The sequence below is a fragment of the Catharus ustulatus genome, chromosome 1 (assembly GCF_009819885.2).
Source record: "Catharus ustulatus isolate bCatUst1 chromosome 1, bCatUst1.pri.v2, whole genome shotgun sequence".
NCBI lineage: Eukaryota > Metazoa > Chordata > Aves > Passeriformes > Turdidae > Catharus > Catharus ustulatus.
The window spans coordinates 48,284,877-48,305,077 of NC_046221.1; the positions used below are offsets into that span (position 1 = coordinate 48,284,877).

Here is a 20,201-nt window from a genome sequence, read left to right on the forward strand (position 1 = left end):
CAAAGCTGCCGCTCTTTACCCGCAAGGTAGTTAAGAACTCCCCTTCTGCAGTGTGTAGCTGACTTCCTGGCCCATTCCTGCCTAAGTTATTATCTTGGCTCATTTTTCACCATTGCCTGTGCAACTTCTGGGACTTTTGTTTAAAGTGCTGTCATCCAAAGTGGTCTGAAAATCAGTGGAAAGATCCTCACTGGGTTGTATGGCCTTTGGGGCAGTGCTTACCTACATCCTACCTTGAAATCCACTTCTTCCATCTGGTGTATATATTCTAGCCTCCAACCTTGGCTCTGTTTGAGTGTGCCCTGTGCAGCAACTGGCAAGGAGATTAGAGGAGGAAGCACAATTTGTGTAAAGATGTCTGGCTTATAAAAAACACCAAGGTGTGTGGAGGATAGGGGCAGTGGTACCTGTGGTTGTGGCATTACTGTTTTGTAGCTGCCTATTAATAATGAGCTATTTTTAATTTCAGAAGGCTAAAGCCTTTTGATACTCTTACCTAGCATGGACTTTGTAAGGCAATCAGCAATCAATTTAATGAGACCTGCACCAAGGAAGAGTTTGATTAGTAAGTGAATGAAGTGGGAGCAAGGGATAGAGATGATGTGAAAGGATTCAGACTAGAGATAAAGCTGGATTTGAGATGCTGGCCAACCATCTGCATGCTGAAAGCAAGAACTAACCTACTATATAGTATTAAAGCATTAAGTGTAGTTGGTAAATTTGAGAAAATTATGGTAACTTTTTAGATAGTCTCTCACTATCAAAAAAAAAAAAAAAAAAAGAAAAAGAAAAAAAAAAAGTGTGGATCTGTTGCTGGAAATAGTGCCTGGGATAATTAAACTGTCCACAAAGGTGCTTGTGGTGTAGTGTGAACTCAGGTCATCACTGAGTATTTGAGAGATACTGTTTCTGTTTTGGTTTTTTTTCCTGAACTCACTGTCAACTAGCAGAAGAAGGAATAGATCACATTGTTGGAAACTCTACCTTCTGGATGAAACTTCAGAGACATTGAAAACCACCGAATGAAAGACACAATAATTTGTGGGATACATTACTTCTGCTTGGAGGAGAGATTTGTTGAGAGAAACAGATCAAACCCTTGAAAAAGCCTCAGCAGTTGAACTATGCAGAAGAAGGATCAATAAAATAATGGCTCTCACAACAGAACAAATACATGGGATGCATCTGAAAGCATCCAGCACTTAGGATGATTAATGGCCAGTCTGGGACACAGGTATCATTAATCCTTTTAGGTATTGGGAGTAAAAAAAGCAGCACAGGAACAGCATGAAGAAAAATGCCTCATATCATGGGAAAAGCACATTAGGTACAGGACACAGAATTGTCTTATGTTAACCCAGGAACAGAGATTATGTTCCCAGAACAGCAGAAGCAGCAAAACTCTCTTTCTATAGATGTGTGGCACTTAATCTAATGCCTTAAGTTCCAAGTTTTTCTATTCTGCATGGTGTACTTTTCCATTGTGCCTGGGTAATGAAGACAAAACAGTCCTATTCCAGCTGGGGACTCAAGGACAGTTTCTTCAAACTTCAGACCATAAGCATAAACAACATAAATAACATAAACAACAAGGAAAAAGGAGGGCAGACCAGCAAGCAAGCAAGAAACTTCAAGATTTGAGACTATTAATTGGACAGTTGATACTTGCATGCAAATAAAATCTATAAAGATGTGAGATCTTGTGACCAAACCCTCTTTTGTCCTACCTGCAAAAATCTGTGTTTTTTTCTAGCACCTCCATGACACAAGCACTGAAAGAAAGGCGGAGGGTCTGGGAGATGCTGACTGGAAGACCAGCTGCTGTTTAACACTATAGAATGCTTTCTGGATTTCCTGCTAAGAAAGAAATTGGGGGCTCTCTACTCTCTGCAGCAGTCTGGCTTTGAAAAAAACTTGTAGGAACTTAATATCCTTGAGATTGTACTGTCATTTTGATTTTTACTCCTTTGTCTCTGTATACTTTTTTTAGAGTAGTGCCTTGATCATTTGTGGCTGGAGCTGGTCAGTGATTCACCAGCTAGAGGTGTCCCTGGTTTCTGCCTGCATAAACCTTCATTCTTTTGGAAATCAGCCTAAAAGGGACAAAGTATGCACCACAATTAAACCTTACAGGGCTTCCAAGAGAAAGGGAGTTATTTACAATATCACTTTCAACAGATCCAGGAGCTCTGTGTGGAAGCGCTAAAGGGGAGAGGGCTACTGGCTCTTCAGATGTGTGACTTTGCAAGTAGGCTACTGGGTCAGCAAACAATTTGATTTCAACTGGCTTGTGAAGCCAGATGCAGTATCATCCTAGCAATAGTGCTATTAGACTGGAGAAATGTGGCCAAGTGCTGGTTGCACTGTTCCCCAGCTAAGAGCAGAGTTCTGTAACCTCCTCCAAGAAGCCCTTCTGCAGTTTCAGCAGCTGTGAAATTTAGGACCAGCATCTCTACCTGTGCATACCTTAAAGAAAGTTACTGTACAACCCATAATTTCATGTTCCAGAATGGTCACTTTCACCCAAGGCGGTAAATACCCTGATCTTCCACCTCCTCCCACAGGACACACAGTGCAACTCATGTTTTTGTGAAACTTGAAAGAAGCAGGAGCAGCAGCTCCCCAACAGTCTGATTTCAAAGTGGAAAGCTACATCCCAGAAGAGTGTACTTCAGTCTCTGGGAGGATGCTGGTATATTTCAGCTAACAAACAGCAACTCACTTCCCTCTACGGAAGAGAAATCTATTTTCTTAATCTAACTAATCCCAGGAAAACTGGCTCTTGTGAACTGGAATGGATGTCAAGGCTGGATAGACCTGGTGCCTGCATGTCACTTTGTACGCACTGTATTTGGGTAACATAACACATAATTTGGAACATGTAACATTTTTAGAGCCTTCATTGTACCCTAAGTTACTAATTAATGAATTAATGTAGTAAATCTTTCAGCAGACGGATACAACCATATACACAATAACTTTCAAAAGAGGGAGACTTTGGTTCTTGGTTTCAGGTTGAGATCTAACTCTGTGACACTTTTCAACTGCACTTGCAATTTCCTTGGAGCTGGGGGACATGAATTTACATTGGTTGGAGACAACCAGTCAGACTTTTTTGTTATTGCAGCTTGTTGATGACACAGACTGTACACCTAACAACTTGTATCATAAGAGTGCATATGGAAGGAGAGGTGGTAGAAGTCAAACCTGCTAGAAACTGATTGAATTTTTTATGCTTCTTTTGCTTTTGATGTCTTTGCATCAGACTGAGATTAGAAATTGAAATAATTTCAAGAATTATGCCTTTTGCTTTGCCCCAGAGTTGGTTTAGTGATTTATTCACAACAATCTTGTATCTTACCATTTCTAATGTGTATAGATTTTTAGGTGATTTTTAAGACATTTAAGAAGATTTATTTCTATCCACACTAATCGGTATGACCTGGTATTAAAATGTACGTGAGCTCTGTAGAGCATTTGTTTCACACACAGTTCTTAGGACACCACTTTAGACTGTTGCCAGGGCCACTTCCTAAAGCCTTTTCATAGGTGTGATATTGCAGAAAATAGGGGATCTAGATCCAAAGTTTAAAAATCTGGTACATACAGTATAAATACCTGCCGTTTTGAATTGAAGCCCAAGATCTCCATATTCTGAATTTTATCTAACATGTTCTAGAGAGGCATTTTAAAAATCTAGACAACAGCTCAGGCTGCAGGGATGTGGGAAGCTCTGGCTTGTCTGTCTGACTGATGTGTCAATTGCTTTTATGTTGAGAACTGTATTGCTACTTTGTGCGTTTCCTAAAAATCTTCTTCCTCTCGTGACCTTTCCAGGGAACTCTCACTGTGCATGACATGGCTGTTTCAGGGGCTCTGAAATACTGTGTAGGGGTGAAGTTATTTCCAGAGGCTGTCCACCCCATGCTGCACCAGCATTTTTACAAGAAATGGAGTGTCTTTCATCTGATTTGGGAGAGAACACCTTTCCAGATTAAATTTCCAGATGAAACCCACACTCTAAGTAGAGTGTCCTCTCCCTTTTGTACCCAAAGTCTACTTACATGGCACATCAGGGACTGTAGGCTGATTGTAAACTCAGGGTATGGGGTTTCAGGGCATGTGATTCCAGAGGCATTTTGGAGATTCTTGCATAGTACATGTTGCTGACCTGGTTTAAATTTCTAGTACACGTTTGGGAGGTAGTCAAAGTCTTTATTAGCACACAGTAGTTATTAAGTCAGAGGTCCTGGAGACCACCAGGTGTATGCAAGCCAACACACCATCCAGTTCACCTAGGAAGCCCTATACACATCAGCCAATGTGGTGTAATGAAATGGAATGCTTTAATATTGTTTTTAACTCCAGAATGGTAATATTCATGGTTATCTGAATCTTAAATAATATGTCCAATAATATTTATTGGTATATTTATTGCTTTTATGCCTTTGCTGTCACAGAAATAATAATACTTTTTGCTATGTTCATGGTGACTCTAGTTACTTGCACTGGGGCAAAGTACAGTAATTTCACGAATACAAGCTGCACCATTTTGACTAAGATTTTTCTCCCGAACCGAAAATGGGGCTAATGCTCAGGGGCAGCTAATATGTGAATAATTTTCTGACATTTACAACCTCAGAAGCGCCAGCCAGAGTGCCGAGCCGAGCAGCTGCAAAGCCGGCATTTCGCGATTGTTACAAATTGTTACTCTGTTGCGCCGCAGGTGGGGCCTGGATCCCTGCAGGCAGCACGGGGGGTGGGGAGAGAGGAGGGAGAGTAAACCCCGCCCTGCCATAGTTCTGTTACTATTTGGCAACTTTGTTGCACGCGGGTCCTTGCTGCGAATGACGGAGCAGCTTATACTTGGGTGTGGCTTATTTATGGACAAAAAACGAAATATTTGCCAACACCCAGAGATGCGGCTTATACTCAGTGCGGCTTGTATTCATGAATTTACTGTAGTTGAAGACAAACACTCACACAGTTGTGTATTTATTTGGTTTCTCTTCCCACTGGCAGGGGCAGACTTGCTCAGTAGTGACCCTGTTGAGCTTTCAAAGTTTTTTTTCTCACACTGGTGGTGTAAAATCTTTCTTCATAGCTGGAGACAGCTTTGAACATGTCTTAGTTCTTACAACAGCCCTACTGAGTTTACAGTTTGTATCTGACCTTGCTCTTAATTTCTGGAATATGTGTTCCAGAGTTGAGAGAAATGTTATTTCGATATTTCCTTGTATATTTTTTTCTGTAAGGATAGGCTCACTTGGTAGCAAATGAAATATTTCACACTTCTTCTAGAATGGAAATTAAAAAATAAATGTTTACAATCCACTGAATCCTAATGCCAGTCAGGACTTAGACAAAATATTTTGCAAAACCAATGGAAATTTTACTTTTTTAAGGGATGAACAGTCTTTCAAATGCAAGGTGAACATAGGGCAAAAGTAAGGAGGAATCTTTTTCAGTTGGTTTATAGTTTCACTGAAGCACAGAGGTGAAACCTGAAAGTCAAATAGAAAATGAGATATCCAGAAGAAAACTGGTTCTTGATAATACTGATGTTAACCTTTAAATAGCATGTATGTAAAATATTATTAATTTTAAACATGCTCATTATCAGTGGCAAGCAAATTGGCAGTGTGGAAATCTCTGTCCTACTGGGATTTCATGAGTTCTTTAAAAATCTGCTAAAGACAAACTGTTGGTAGTGATCACTTTCTTGCCCTCATGGTAGATGAAGCCCAAGGTTCTTGGGGATTAATTACAACAGACTCCCAGCCTGCAGACATTTTTCTGAAGACATTTTTTTCTCTGTCTATCCCAACACACAGACTTGCACACATGCGTGCACCAGGCACAAATTGCACTTTGTCCTCCCTCCAATGCATCCACCAGTTTGTCACAGCCTGGATGGGCATCTCTCAACACTGCCAAGTTACTTCTGTCCTTACTGAACATCAAAATATCATAATTGAGGCAGGAGCTGAGCAGAAGTGAATGAATGGCTAGATGGACCAGCTCCATGCTTTCATTTAAAGAAGGATTTGTTATCTGTCTTTCTCAAACATGAACCTCTTGTGGGAACATTAAAAAATGCTTTTTCATCTCCCTCCCTCTTCTATCTCTTGAGAAAGCTGCTTGGACAAGACGAAACCTCAGTCCACATCACCTGCTGAGCTGATGCTTCAGAACCTTTTGGTTTGTCTTGCAGATATGGGGTGGCAGCAGGTGATACATGTTTTTATTTGTCTACAAGGTGGAAAGTGAATATTTTCTATGTAGACAGTAGATTTCTTAGAAAATCTGTTACCTCCAGAAGACTGTGAACTGCAGTGGCCTCCTCTGATTAAAGTTTCATGTTAACTATTGCTCAAGGATTTATTTGCCTTGATCTTGAATAGCATTTCCACAGGAAGCAGATGTCACTTGTACTTTATTGATCTGTGCTGGCTTCCAATTCTAGTTTGGTTTTACTGGAAAGTGTTGCTTCTGACCTGGAGCAGTCTGGCTGTATGGGAGATATCATGCAAGGAAATGTGAGCTAAAAGCTGTAGGTGCAATTGAAAAGTGGAAGAGGAAAGGTGATCACTGGTCATCCAAAGCCAATCTTCTTCCTCTCCAGGGTTATTTTTCCCATTGGTTTTTTTTTTTTTGTGTTGAGCTTTTGTTGCATTCATTTTTTCCTATCCAGCTCTATTGCATGCCATTTAAAGCACTGGCTGCACCAGCTGCTTTAAAAACAGATATTCTGCATGCTTTCTGAGTCTTGAATTATGATGACTGAGACTTTGAAGAAAATAGAAATATTGTGTGTGTTTTAATATTCAATGAATGCCCAGTGAATTATCTCTCTAAGTTCTGTAGGGCAGGTAGAATTATTCTTACTTTAAATGGTACAGATTGGTTTGTTTCAGACTGTTTTTGAACTTGCACTAGTGTGACATTCAAACCTGGGAGAGCCTATCTGGGACAGTAGCAAGTTAGAAAATATTTTGATGTTAAAAGGCAGCATTCCAGCTGGAAGCAGGAGTAGCAGTGAGATGAAGAGACAGGTGGAACTAGTCTTAGTATTTTGCAGAGGAGCCAGTACAACAAGTAAGGAGCTGTAAACAAAAGGCTGAAGTGAGAAAATATTTTAGGCTACCCATGGTATTTTGTATTTGTAAAGACACCGGTGCAAGAGGCTGCAAAGACAACATCTCAATAGTGTCCTAAGCCTGAGCTTTGATTCAATCTATCAGAAAAGCAAAACTCCATGGCAGTTCTGCAGAGCCACAGCTTATGTGACTATTAAATCCAGCAGCAAGATTGCAAGAAAGGACCTGCACTCACCATGTGTTGGAGTATTGCTTTATCTTCACAGAATCATAGAATTGCATGGGTTGAAAAGGACCTTAAATAATATCTGCATACAATCCCCCAGCTGTGTGCAGGGACACCTTTCACTAGACCAGGTTGCTCTGTGCCGCATCCAGTCTGTCCTTGAACACTCTCAGGAATGGAGTACCTAATACTTCTCCTGGCAACCTATTACAGTGTCTCACCACCCTCAGTAAAAGATTTCTTCCTAATACCTAATCTAAGCCTATTCTCGGTTTAAAGCCATCTCTCCTTTTCCTGTTGCTAGATGCTCTTCTAAACAGTCTCTCTCCATCTTTTTTGTAGGCTCCCTTTTGGCACTCGAAGGCTGCAACTAGGTCACCATGAATCCTTCTCTTTTCCAGGCTGAACAGTCCCAGTTCCCTCAGCCTTTCCTCATTATCTTCCATGGATATATCCCTGATCCTGTCACCAGTCTGGCTGAGACCTCCATGTCCTGCTTTCCTGTTGCTGAATTGTACCGAAGTTTGAACTTTGGCTTCTTGTAGCCATTTTCCCTGGGGTGAATCACAGCACTATTTCAGAGAACCCTTCTTTGGTTTTTTTCTTTCATTCTGCACCTGTGTCTCTTCTCACAGATATATTCCCTAAGCATGCTAAGGAACATCGCTAAAGAATCAATTTAGTTTTGTCAAGTTTCTGGTCTGACCCTAAATTTAGAGCAGCCGCTTCAGTCTGCAATAAACTCTGTGTTTCTGCATGCTGCAATGAAAGAATTATGAGCAGTCCTCAGCCATGTGCACTCAGGATGCTTTGGTAGCCCAATGGGACAGGTAGACTTCAGTGCCTGAAAAGTTATTATAGAACAGGGGTACAGTCAGTGTGTTATTTTCTGTGCAACAGTTGGTCTGCCTATATGTAAAAACTTTTACATGACTCACTGAGGCCATTAGGAGTGGAGTGGTGTGTCATCATTTCAGGCACAGAGCTCTTCAAAAAGAATGGCTTTTTCCACCTCTCTCCAGTGAGCTCAGCATGTAGGTTGGAGGAGACTGTCCATAAGCCTTCAATCACATCATCAGGAATGCAAAGCTTATTGCTGGGATGAGCCTGCAACTCTGAGTGATAAATAAGACAAGACAGTTAGATGAAAAAAACTGACCTTCCTTGCTGATAAAAAGGTGGACTGATTTTTAAAGTTTGGTGACCTGGAGCTCTCATGAGCATGGAACACACGTTGGTAGAGGGTCTAGAGATAAACATAGTACTCTGAAGGTGCAATGAAGTTATCAGGCAACAGAGCAGAATGAGAAATAAGATCTCTTTTAACTGACTCAATCTTCGATACATTTTCTGTGCTTTCGTCTTTGCCTCTGTGTCTGGTATTCATTGATACACCAGGATATATCCAGTCTAGCTTGTTCGGTTTTCTTCTTTTTCCCCCTCATTCATTCCCAAAATTTCATATGCCCACTTGGTTTTCAGTCCTCTGAAGAAAGCAGACCTTCTGGGTTTGCATAGTTGGCCTTGGAGGCTAACATGAATGTGCTTTCTTAAGTGATTTTGGGTAATTTGGCTTCTGAGGTCACAGACATAGTGGAAGAACACCTGGTCTCATCTTGCTTCAGCACTTAATCCCTGTTCCAGACAAGCCTAGAAGGCACAACACGGGAGATGAAGAATAATATAAAAATTTGCTGAATAACTTTTTAGAACATCCAGAAATGTTAATGGATAATGATTTTATTTTCCCTGGTTTTATCATATCCACACCCAGAAACAATATAGAAAGACAACGTCTCTTCAGTTACTACATTCATTGTTTAAAAGATTGAAAAAAAATGCATAATCCAAGGTCTCTGCAAGGAATATAGAAAGTCTTGAAGGACAGTTGTACATGTTCTGTATGCCTGATGCAAGCAGAAATTGCTGTTGGCAAATACAGCTGTTGGCAAATACTGCTGTTGGCAAAGACCTTGTTGCCTCTGTGTGTGTGTGTGTGTGTGCGTGCGTGTGCACATTTACTTGATATTTTGCTTTAATTTTTTTATAATGGAACCTATTTTCCTTCAGGATGGCAGGACACAGTGTATCCAAGAAGTTTGCCCTATTCTGTCATGTCCGCAGCACCTCAGTCACATTCCTGCTGGACAGTGTTGCCCCAAATGCTTAGGTGAGTGTTTTTTTCCCTTAGTAATTTTGTAATTAATATAGTATATTTGTGCATACAACCTTTTATACTGGTATTTCACGATACTGGTAAATTCTAGGAGATGAAAGAGACTCTATTGATCAGAGTTTTATGATCTACAGATTTTGAACAGGTACTCAGGGTCAGTGTTAAGGTTGTGGTGGGTTGTACTAAGCAGAAGAGCATTTGAACATAGACCAGTTGCCTTCCTTAGAAGAACAAATATAGGGATGCTTCCCACCTTTGTTATATATTTTACAAAGGAGGTTAAGGTGGGAGGAAATTTTGCTTTGGAGTTTGCCACAAGAAAAAGGCCTCACCATCTCACATTATTACTTGAGTGAGCATTTGTATTCTTGGTTTTGAAGAAATGCAGCTCAGAGGAAACTTCTAAACTGACATTGCATTTTTAGAAACTGTTGTGTAAAAGCAACAGAGGCCACGGATCCAGGAGTCCATCTCATGATTGCCTTCTTAAGGTGGAATCACACTACCATCCTGGAATATTTTCAATTACATCTTTCCAACACATTTTAAAGGTGTGAGATGGTGCTCTAAAAAGGCTGGTTCTTCCAGGTCATGATAAGCAAGGCAGTGACAAAATAAGGCACTGCCTTGTTTTACTCCTTCTTTGTCCACAGATCCCACAGGTTAACATTCCATCTATTTCATAAACAAAGAGTGCATACATCCTACCAAATAAATTGACTTTAGTTTGGCCTATAGCTGGGCTTGGAAAAATTTCAGTGCTAATTACTCCCAGTTGTTCAATGGAAACTTTTTGTAATTTTGACTATATTTTTTATCTGAAATGTCTTAAAAGGTTTAGGTGTGGTCTTGGAGCCAGCAAAGATATGGAGAGTTCCGGGTTTTGATAATACTTAACATTTTTGACTACATGAAACAAATCTGAATTTATTTATTTCCTAATTGAGAAGAGCTATAGATAAATAAAGGTCTGCCTGGAACATTCAACCACAATATCAGGGAACAATGCAGTAGAGGAATGAAATGCAGAGGAGTACAGTCCAAATGCTGAGCTTCTGTTTTGGCTGAAGACATTTTTTCTTTCCATCTGAAAACTCTCCTTGTCCTTTCCTCTCCATGCTTTTCCTGACTTAACTTTCTCCTCCTTGAACTAGGCATTCAAAACGCAAATTTAATTTTTGTCTGCTTTAAGGGGATTTTTCTACAATTTTTTTTTCCCTTCTTACAATGTAAACTAATTCGGTAATAATAATGAATTTAATTTTATGTGGTTTTAACTCTGAAGCATTTCATATACCTTGGAACAGTCTATTATGTCTATTTACAGGGAAGTGTTAAAAGTTTTGGTGAGGATGTAAAGCACTGCATAGCAGTCAGGAAAGATAAAAGTTTCCAGGGATGCTGAGGCATGGTTTTTAAAGTATCATGTGGAGGACCTCCCTGCAATTGAATTCCTGATACTCAGCATACATAGTTTAGAAAAATGCTATGGACTCTACTTGTACTTGAATCATTAGTTTAACTAGTGGTTATGAGCCAGCAAAGACAACCATTAAGCCAATCTCTTCATCACCACATCTTTTAAAGTGGTATCTCCTTTGACAGTGGTTTTTAACCAACTATTTGAACTAGATTGGCCACCCAAAATCATGCTGAGCAGTTTGCAAGACATGGCAAGAGGGTGTGAGAGAGAACTGGACTTTTGTTCACCTGCTGACATGAGTTCTGGAGTTGAAGTCCTGGCCCCATGGAGAGCAGCAGAAGTGTTGTTACAGACAGGACTATGGCACAACTTTGCCCATAAGTAGTGCATGCATGTAGAGCAATTCCTTTTAAGGCTACTGAGCAACTGAGTCAACTGATTCCTTATGTCAGTCCCACAGGAGAGATTAAACCTTTTGAGACAGACACATATTCAGTGAAAGGAAGGCTGGCTATGCCAACACAGGTTAATTCCAAGTAGCTAATTTGTGTCTAACTGAACAAAAACAATTATTTAATAACTTTTGTTTAACATTCAATTGGCAAAAATTGGAGGCAAATCCAATGGATTTTGCTGGGTGCTTATCCTTTTGTTCACTTATGTCTGAGAGGAAAATGGAACTTTTAAGATGCTCTATATTTATCAAGAATTATTGAAAAGGAAGAAATTCCAGTGTGCCAAGACCTGATGGTTTGAATGCTAAAATATTGACTTTGTATTTAGCACTTCTAATTTTTACTTAGAGTGGGCATTCTCTACCTTGTGTTTGATGCCTATTAAATATTAGACCTCAGAAATTATAAGGTAAAAGGGTGACAACCACTCATAAAATAACTTACTAGTTGACTACCTCCAAAAGTAAACAAGGAAATTCAAAATTAGGAAGGTAAGTATAGTGTTTTTGTGAAGAGCACATGTGTATGTATTATAATGGTTTCTTTTTAAAAATAACTTACTTGGAAAGAAGCTGAAGAATAAGAGAAGCTTATAGGAGTGCAAACTACTGTAACTTGGGTCTGAAAGTGCTTGCAGGATTGCACGACTTCAAGAAGGATTTGATTTTGTTGCTACCTTCACTGTATAGTGCCCCAAATTTTTGCCTCACTCCCATTAAACCCAAATAATTTGCAGATTATGGAAAATAAATATGTTGTGTTTCCCTTATTCTGTTCATAAACTATGTAAATTCCTATATTTCTTGCAGTCTTGTGTCAGCACATGGTACACCAAACTAACTTAATAAGACAGGAAAATATCTATGATTTTTTAATTATCAGTGTCACTGAGTTGATTTAGCTTGGCTGCTGTGAACCCCTGAAACAGATATGCTAAAAGTAGTTAAAACTGCTTTATTTGATAAGTTATTGCTTTAAGTTAAAGACTGTTTGAACTAGTTTAAGTGTACTTACCTTAAGAGTGCAGTGCTTACTTTTTATTCCTTTAGCTGCGCTGTGCACTTTAAGGTGAGAAGGAGAGGAAAGATTTTTCCTACATAAGCATGCCATAAGTCATTTATATTCTACCCCATAGCAAGATTTGTAGAGATGAATGTGCACTAAAAGAATAGTGAACTGTTAAAAATACAATTTTTTTTCACATTGAAGTGGAAAAACATAGCAAATGACACATTGCACATGAATTTGGTCTGATGACAATAAGTGCTACTATTTTTGTTGAAAATGTGGCATATTTTCAACCACTTTTTTTTTTTTTTTTTTTCTGTTACTATTTATTTTTATCCAGGACAAAGGAAAGTGTTTGACCTCCCATTTGGAAGCTGTCTCTTTCACAGCAATGTGTATGATAATGGTTCCTCGTTTATGTATGACAACTGCACAGCATGTACATGCAAGGTAAGTCCACAGTGCTTTGATGTTGCTTGCTGATGGTTGTCTGGCTTAGTAGTAATTTGTAGGGCTGTGGAATTGTAAACCTGATACTCTTCTTTGGCATCTTGTGTGGTCTCAAAGAATCTGATCTGAAAAGCACTTGCAGTTGTGCTAGGAAAGTTTAAAATGTTACTGACTTCCTCAACTGACACAATGATGCCTGATCCTGTGTGATGCAAAATAAAGTTACTCAGATTATGTGGTCCTCTTTAAGACTGTATTAGAATGGAAGAGGAACTTCTAAATGATGAATTACCATGTTTATTCTGAAGGTCAGTGTATTTTGTTTTGTTCCCTAACATGAGTGCAACAACTTACACTTTTTTACCAAGGCAAAAAAAATGTGCCACCAAATCCATGAGATTTTGCAGGCCAACAGAAGTACAAGCTGGGCTTTAGCTTCATAAACCATGAAAGATTCCCTCTATAAATAATATTTATTTTCTCTGAGCTGACCTCTTCAAAGCATGGCCTGTAGCTTGGGTGGATGCAATGATTGAGCAAGCAGAAATATATAAAGACACACAGGAGCACGAACATCTTGGTGATGATTTTATTATTTCCTTTCACTATTGTACTTAGGATTCAACAGTGTTATGTAAGAAGAGGTGCTTCCTTCCTGGTGAATGCAATAAAAACAAAGACCACTGCTGCAAGGAGTGTGTCTCATACATCTCTCCTGAGGAGGTGAAAGTGTGCAAGTTTGGCAATAAGATCTTCCAGGTAAGGTTTCAGATGTGACTCAAGGGTACCATTGTAACAGCCCAAAATAGCATGAGTTTGCTGTAAATTGGTATTGCAGCTTGTTTTTAGCAGAATCCTCACCATTCTGGTCAATGATGGAACAATTCAGAGGCAAAGCTTTGAAAAATTTACCATGTGTTTATTTTTTTCCTGAGTTTGAATAAATTGTTTTGGTAGGAACAGTTAATGATTAGCTCCTCCTTGAATGTTACATGTTGTCTTCCTCTCTGTATGTAGATGTTCAACCTGCTTTTTCATGATAATTGACACATTTTTAGTATGAGATACTAATGCTCTGCTTTCCCAAACCAACACTGATGCTCATGGAGGAGATATTCTGAGTAGTATGTAGGCTTTATCGGCTGAGCCAGAGTCTTTTCCATAACTGAGCCAACGGAAGCTTTGGCTGAAAGTTACTTGATTTACTACATTTCACATGTCTTCTAAGGACAGCACCCTTGACATCTTACACTGGGATAGCCATGTAATGACTGTTACCTACTGCATTCTCACCCAATGTATTCAAATCACAAGGGATTCCCTTCAGAACCGTTCCTGAGACCCTGTTTGTTTTTCCAAGTGGTGCAGGTTTTTTTTCACACTGTGTCAGAAAAAGATTCTGTCACCTTGTGGGCCATCTGTGAATTAAGAGACCCTTGAATCAGATCAAATGTTAAGTCCTGTGTGAATGCTTGGTTTGCTCAGCCAGAATTACTTCCCATTTATTCCGTCTTTTGTGTACATAGCAGAAGTGTTTATTCTGGAAATTACATGTGAACCTACTGTACTCTGAGACTATGCTCCATCTGATTGGCACTCTCACAGTGGTGCCATTGTGCTTCAGGAACAAATGCCTACTTCTTAGGCACCCACCTAAAATATTCTGCTTCTTGTGAAGACTTTATTATATTACTAGTATTATATGAAGTGTGAAGAAATAGCGAGACACTACATCCATTTCTGGCCTTGTGTGCAAAAAAGTAAATTCAGTGTTGCTCTGTTGAAGTCAGTGTTCTAATACAGGTAGAATGGGTGCACCAAATGTGTTTCTGCACTCCTGTGCAAAACCAGCTGTAGGACAAAAATTCAGGGCAGCTGCATGCAGTCAGCTGTGATGTATTCTGGCAGATGCTTGGTGAGTAGTCATTAGAGACCGAAGAACATCAGAAAAACCAGGCAATAGAAACATTCCCTAGAAACAAAAAATAGGAGAGAGAGAACCTTTGATGAAACAAGCTGAGATTAATAAGTTAGGCTCCTTGGCATTTCAGATATAGTCTATTTCAGTTTCTGGTCAGAACATCATGTTGAGGTGGGCACATAATTATTCACAGCTGTCTGGTTGAACTGCCTGTTCCTGTCAGGTCTATCCTCACCCTTCCTTCCCAGCAGCCCTGTAAACAGAATACATGCACAGTTTGGCTCTAAGCGGACTAGCATAAGACTGTAAGTGGGTGAGAGAAAATGTTTTAGGAACCACACTTGGCATATGCAGCACCATGTAAAAAGGAGCCAGGGCAGTTGCACAAGCAATTCATCCCAAGTGGGGACAAGACCACAAGGAATATTATGGTCTGCACTGCATATTTTCAGAGCTATACATAGGGTGTCTTACCTGCTCTGCTTTTGAGACATTCAGCACTGTGTCTCTTCTAAATATTTTCAGATGTTTTGCAGATCAAATATCCACGAAAGTGCTGCGGTAATCTAAATTAGAATTATTTGACCATTCCTGCCCTATGTTGAAATGATGCTACATATGGGAATAAATTCGCTATCTTCTGATATCTTAATCAAGTATTTTCATGTGCAACAACTTAGAGATGCTGCTCAACCTAGTGAATTAGGGTTTTTCTAATTACATGAACTTAAATGAAAATTTGTGGTAGGTGTGATCACAACTCAGATGCTTATTGGAGAGAAAACAATGCAAACAATCAGGACACTGTTGAAAAATTCAAATGTGATTTGGTTGGCTTTGTAAAAATTAATTTCTTACCAAAAAAAAACCAAAGGGAAGAAAACGTGGCTGAATTTGATCTCTGTCTTGAATCCAACTGGCCATGGACCGACACCTCAAAATAATTTAGACTAAACAATGACACAATGCCAACAGAGAAATTAATCTTTTTTTGTGCAATGATAGATTGCTAAAATATCTTGTTGCCACCCAGTTGATACTGTATCATGTTCCCTCTTGCAGGATGGAGAGATGTGGTCCTCTGTGAACTGCACCATCTGTGCTTGTGTGAAAGGCAAGACAGAGTGTCGCAAGAAACAGTGCATTCCAGTCAGAAGCTGTCCTCATGTGAGTTTTTAAAATTAACTGAGCTTTCTTCTCTTTTCTGCTCCACCATTATCTTTTCCAATGTTTCTTGGAAGTTGTGTGCGTGACAGTGGAGCATGCTTTTTGGAAAGAAGATAGTCATCTGGAATGTCAGTTTAGGCTAGTATTCCCCAAATGTGCAACTGTTATACTGAATATGGTCTTCCTGCCTCTGTCCTTGCTTTGAAGACTGTGCTCCTCCTCTCCTTCTCTTTTAACTTTCTCTGTCCCAAGTATCTGCTTTGGAACAGTTGTCTTTGACTTTTATTTAATAGTTTTATAGAGTCGTGAGGTGACTATGTTAATATTTCAGTAAAGTGTATCTTGTTAAGGCAAGCCACAGGAGGTTGTTGTACTTGCATTTCTCAGTGTATATGAACCTTAATACTTGGTTAAAAATCTAAATTAGACAAATCAAAGAAAATTACCTCAACCAAGCCATACTGCTTTCACTAAGATTGTGGCCTGGGTATTTTAACTTAATGGGATGAAAAATTAGCTTTACTTGAAACTCTGAGCTAAAATAAGCCTTTGTTTCTTGGATTTCTGAATCTGACAAATTATTTTGGTCTTATGGCTCACAGGATGAAGCTCTAAATAGCACCTCAAGTAGGGGCAGATCTTAGAGCAAAACTGCAGAAGAGAGAGCTGAGTTCTTAGCATTACACCTTCTTCGTGTTTCCTTCTTGATCCTGGAAGCCAGTGGGGAAAATGTGAATCACAGACACCTAACATAAAATTTTTAAATGAAAAGCTCTTGGTTTGTAAAATTTTATGTGTGTAAGCTTTTGACAGAAGTGGTGGTAGAATGAGGAACCTGTACCTTGGCACTCCCCGTTCTGGTGTGACAGTGGGCTTCAAGATCCTGAGAAGAGGGAACATCCTTTTCCTGTCACTCTGGCACTCAATGCAGAGGGCAGTTCTCTTAATGGGCCTCACATGACATGCTGCATACACATCAGGAAGTGTGAACAAATGGAGCTATTCTTTTGGGAGTGTTATATGGCTTACGGCAGTCAGGTTTACTTCTTTCATGCCATTCACAGTATAAGCAGGAAGTGACAGCTTGGGCTCTTCAGGTCTCGAACAAACTGCATTGGATTTACATTTTCCTTGGGCACATGCATTTTAAATGTTTAAGGTGCTTCTGAGATCAAATAGGTAATATGACTTAATAGAGATATTCAGTGAAGTACATCACTTCAGCTGTATCCATACATAAATTTGAGCATTGAGATGATCAGTTGAAGTGGCTTCTAAAATGAAAGAAGTGGTGGGTAAAAATTCACCACTGACAGTGCTGCAGCATATAAGTGAGACTGACAAACTCAATCAATGCTGCTATAGAACCTGCTCCAAGGCTAATGTGAAATCTAAACTGCCCTTGACCTCTGAGATGAGTCTGCAAACAAGGTCTGGTTCCTTAGGACTGGAAAGACCAACTTTGTTACCCTGCAGCAGCATTCCCCCAAAGACAATAATCAGTCAGCCAAGTCATCACCTTAAAATCCAAGCTGCAAGCAAACCCATCCTCCTCCACAGGTACACCTTACATTTCTGCTCTTCCAAGCTAAATTGGAAGGAGAAGTAGGAGAAAGAATGTAAACTCAAGTGTAAAATTTATTTTCCTATTCCAAGTGGGTACCAAGTAGTTTTAAAGCAAATAATGTATGCTAATTGATTTAAATATTTTGCATTTTATCTCTGCTCTGCAATCTTTGGTGAGACTTTCTGACATAAATCTATAAACATCATTTAAACACACCACATTTTTCAAGATAAATATATATTAGTGGTTCTGATGCTGACAGTCTGAATATCATGCATAGAGTTATGCTGCTGTCTCTGCAAACTGTAGATGTGTCCATTCTTTTTGTCTCTTCACAATATTTTTGACAGTAAGCAGTCTCCACTGACTATTGAAGACTGCTGTGGAATAAAATGTGGTTTGGTGTCCCTTATGTGCCAGGCAACATACAATTTGCTCATTAAATGTGTAATATTATACAGACAACTGAGTGTGAAAGGATTGAAGATTCACAAAAAATTTAGAATGTTATTCCTTAACTTACAGTCATTTCACGAATACAAGCCGCACTGCTTTGACCCAAATTTTACTCCCATACCGGAAATGCGGCTAATATTCAGGTGCAGCCAATATGTGAATAATTTTCTGACATTTTCAACCCTGGGAGTGCAAACCAAGTCAGTGCAAACTGCAAAGTCAAGCTCCTGCCAGTAAAACCCGGCATTTACGCGGTTGTTACAAATTGGTTACTCTGTTGCATGATGAGTGGAGCTACTCTGTGCAGGCAGCACAGGGGGTGGGGAAGGCAGGGCAGCTCTCTCCTGCTGGCCCCGTGGCTCGGGGGGAAGCAGGGACAGCTCTCTCCTGCTGGCCCTGCGGCTCGGAGGAGGCAGGGGCTCTCTGCTGCTTGGCCCCGCGGCTCGGGGGAAGGCGGGGCAGCTCTCTCCTGCTTGGCCCCGTGGCTCGGGGGAAGGCGGGGCTCACTCCTGCTTGGCCCCACGGCTCGGGGGGCTCCTGTCCCCGCGTGCTGCCGCCGCAGGAGCAGGCAGGCTACATCCCCAGCTCCCATCGCCACTGCAGGTGCCGGCGGGCTCTGTGCCCCCACTGCCGCTGCGGGGCAGCGCTGGGCCGGGGTGACCGAGCCCAGCGGTGGCGGCAGCCGGCCCTGAGTGGCCCCGCAGAGTGGCAGCGCCGAGCTAGGCCACCGAGCCCTGTTGGCAGCCCTGAGCCCTCATGGCCCGAGCTGAGCCAGTAAACCCCACCCTGCCGCGGTTCTGTTACTATTTTGCAACTTTGTTGCACGTGGGTCCTCGCTGCGAACGACAGAGCGGCTTATACTCGGGTGCGGCTTATTTATGGACAAAAAACAAAATGCCAACACCTGGCGATGCGGCTTATACTCAGTGCGGCTTGTATTAATGAATTTATTGTAAATGCTTTACTGTGCAGTCTTAATACTCTTTGTATAATATTGTGGGTGAGTTTTTTTCATTATGGAATTTTATTTTATTTATCAAAATAAATTTTGGCCAATTATTTCTTGAAAGTCTGGGTTTCACAGTGGTAGTTCTGCAGAAATTTCCAATACTGCACAACTGTTTGTATTATTCAATCTATTGGTTGCAGGCTGACATATTTTTAAAGACTGTTTCTACCATTTCTTTAGTTTTCATCATAGCACTAGACACAAATTTCTGTTTCTTTTGTTATTTTCTCTTTGCTGCATTTAATCCCATATCAGTAATTGCAGGAAATGTCTTTCTTAAGTTCTTTTTATCTGCTGCGGAGGCAATACACTTTTCAAATTCAGTCCCTCCTATCACATTTATAATAAAATTGGTTCTCCTTGGCATTCTATTGAGCCTTGTGCCTTGTGGTTTCTGTTTCTTACTTTCTGACCACTGACTCCATACAGATATTCCCTCTCAAGTTATCTGTAGTGTCAGCCTGCAAGGTGCGGTACATACTGGCCCCCATTCAGCAAAGCTATCAAGCATGTGTCCCGTTCTGCTGAAGTTAGTAGGCCCTTCATGTGTGCTGGAACTTAAACACATGCTTAAATACTTTATTGTATTTAACTATATAGTATTTAACTATGGAAATTTGGCAAGACTGAGTTTCAGAGTTCCTTTAGACTTCTTACGTGAGTTTGCTATTTACTTACCCTAACTCTGCTCTAGTCTGTTCCTTGCATTGTGCCATCTCCTTTCTGATTACTGATCCTCATAATTTGTCACCTTGCCCACTCTCCTTATGCCTTTGCATTCCTCACTAACATTTTAAGTCTGTGGTAATGATCAATGGTCATGAACATGTCTCTTTTTGTACTGCTAGAGGAGAGCTTGGTGAATTTTACAGCATATAACCATTTCTGAGCTCCAAGGCTATGCAAATGTTAATAGAATTAAATTCATGGCAGGTGAAGACATTTGCAGAGTTCGATTCTGTGGATAAATTATGAACCCGTGAACTTCAAGTGAACTGAAAATTTATTCAGAACACCTTCTCTCATCTCTAGCACAGATTGAATATAATGTTATACGCATCTGTTATTACAAACAAAAAGTTGCTGTTTTTACTCTAGTACCAAATGAAGCACAAAAAACAACAGCTGCTGCTATTGCACAACCAAATAACCCCCTTTCCCCCATCAATTAGTCTTGCCTTGAAAAAAACAGAAAATAAAACCCTCAGACACAAAATTGAAAACTCCATAAAAAGGAAGAAAA

At 40.1% G+C, this 20,201-nt stretch overlaps 1 protein-coding gene across 5 annotated transcripts in view; it reads left to right on the forward strand.

Moving 5' to 3' along the window:
- BMPER (BMP binding endothelial regulator) overlaps positions 1–20,201 on the forward strand; it is a 165,918-nt gene that overhangs the window by 69,394 nt on the left and 76,323 nt on the right. For all 5 annotated transcript variants that reach the window (XM_033076524.1, XM_033076542.2, XM_033076516.2 and 2 more), the window contains 4 exons: positions 9,397–9,496; positions 12,729–12,838; positions 13,457–13,597; positions 15,822–15,926. In XM_033076524.1, the coding sequence (XP_032932415.1) occupies positions 9,397–9,496; positions 12,729–12,838; positions 13,457–13,597; positions 15,822–15,926 (456 nt within the window). The remainder of the gene's footprint in view (positions 1–9,396; positions 9,497–12,728; positions 12,839–13,456; positions 13,598–15,821; positions 15,927–20,201) is intronic.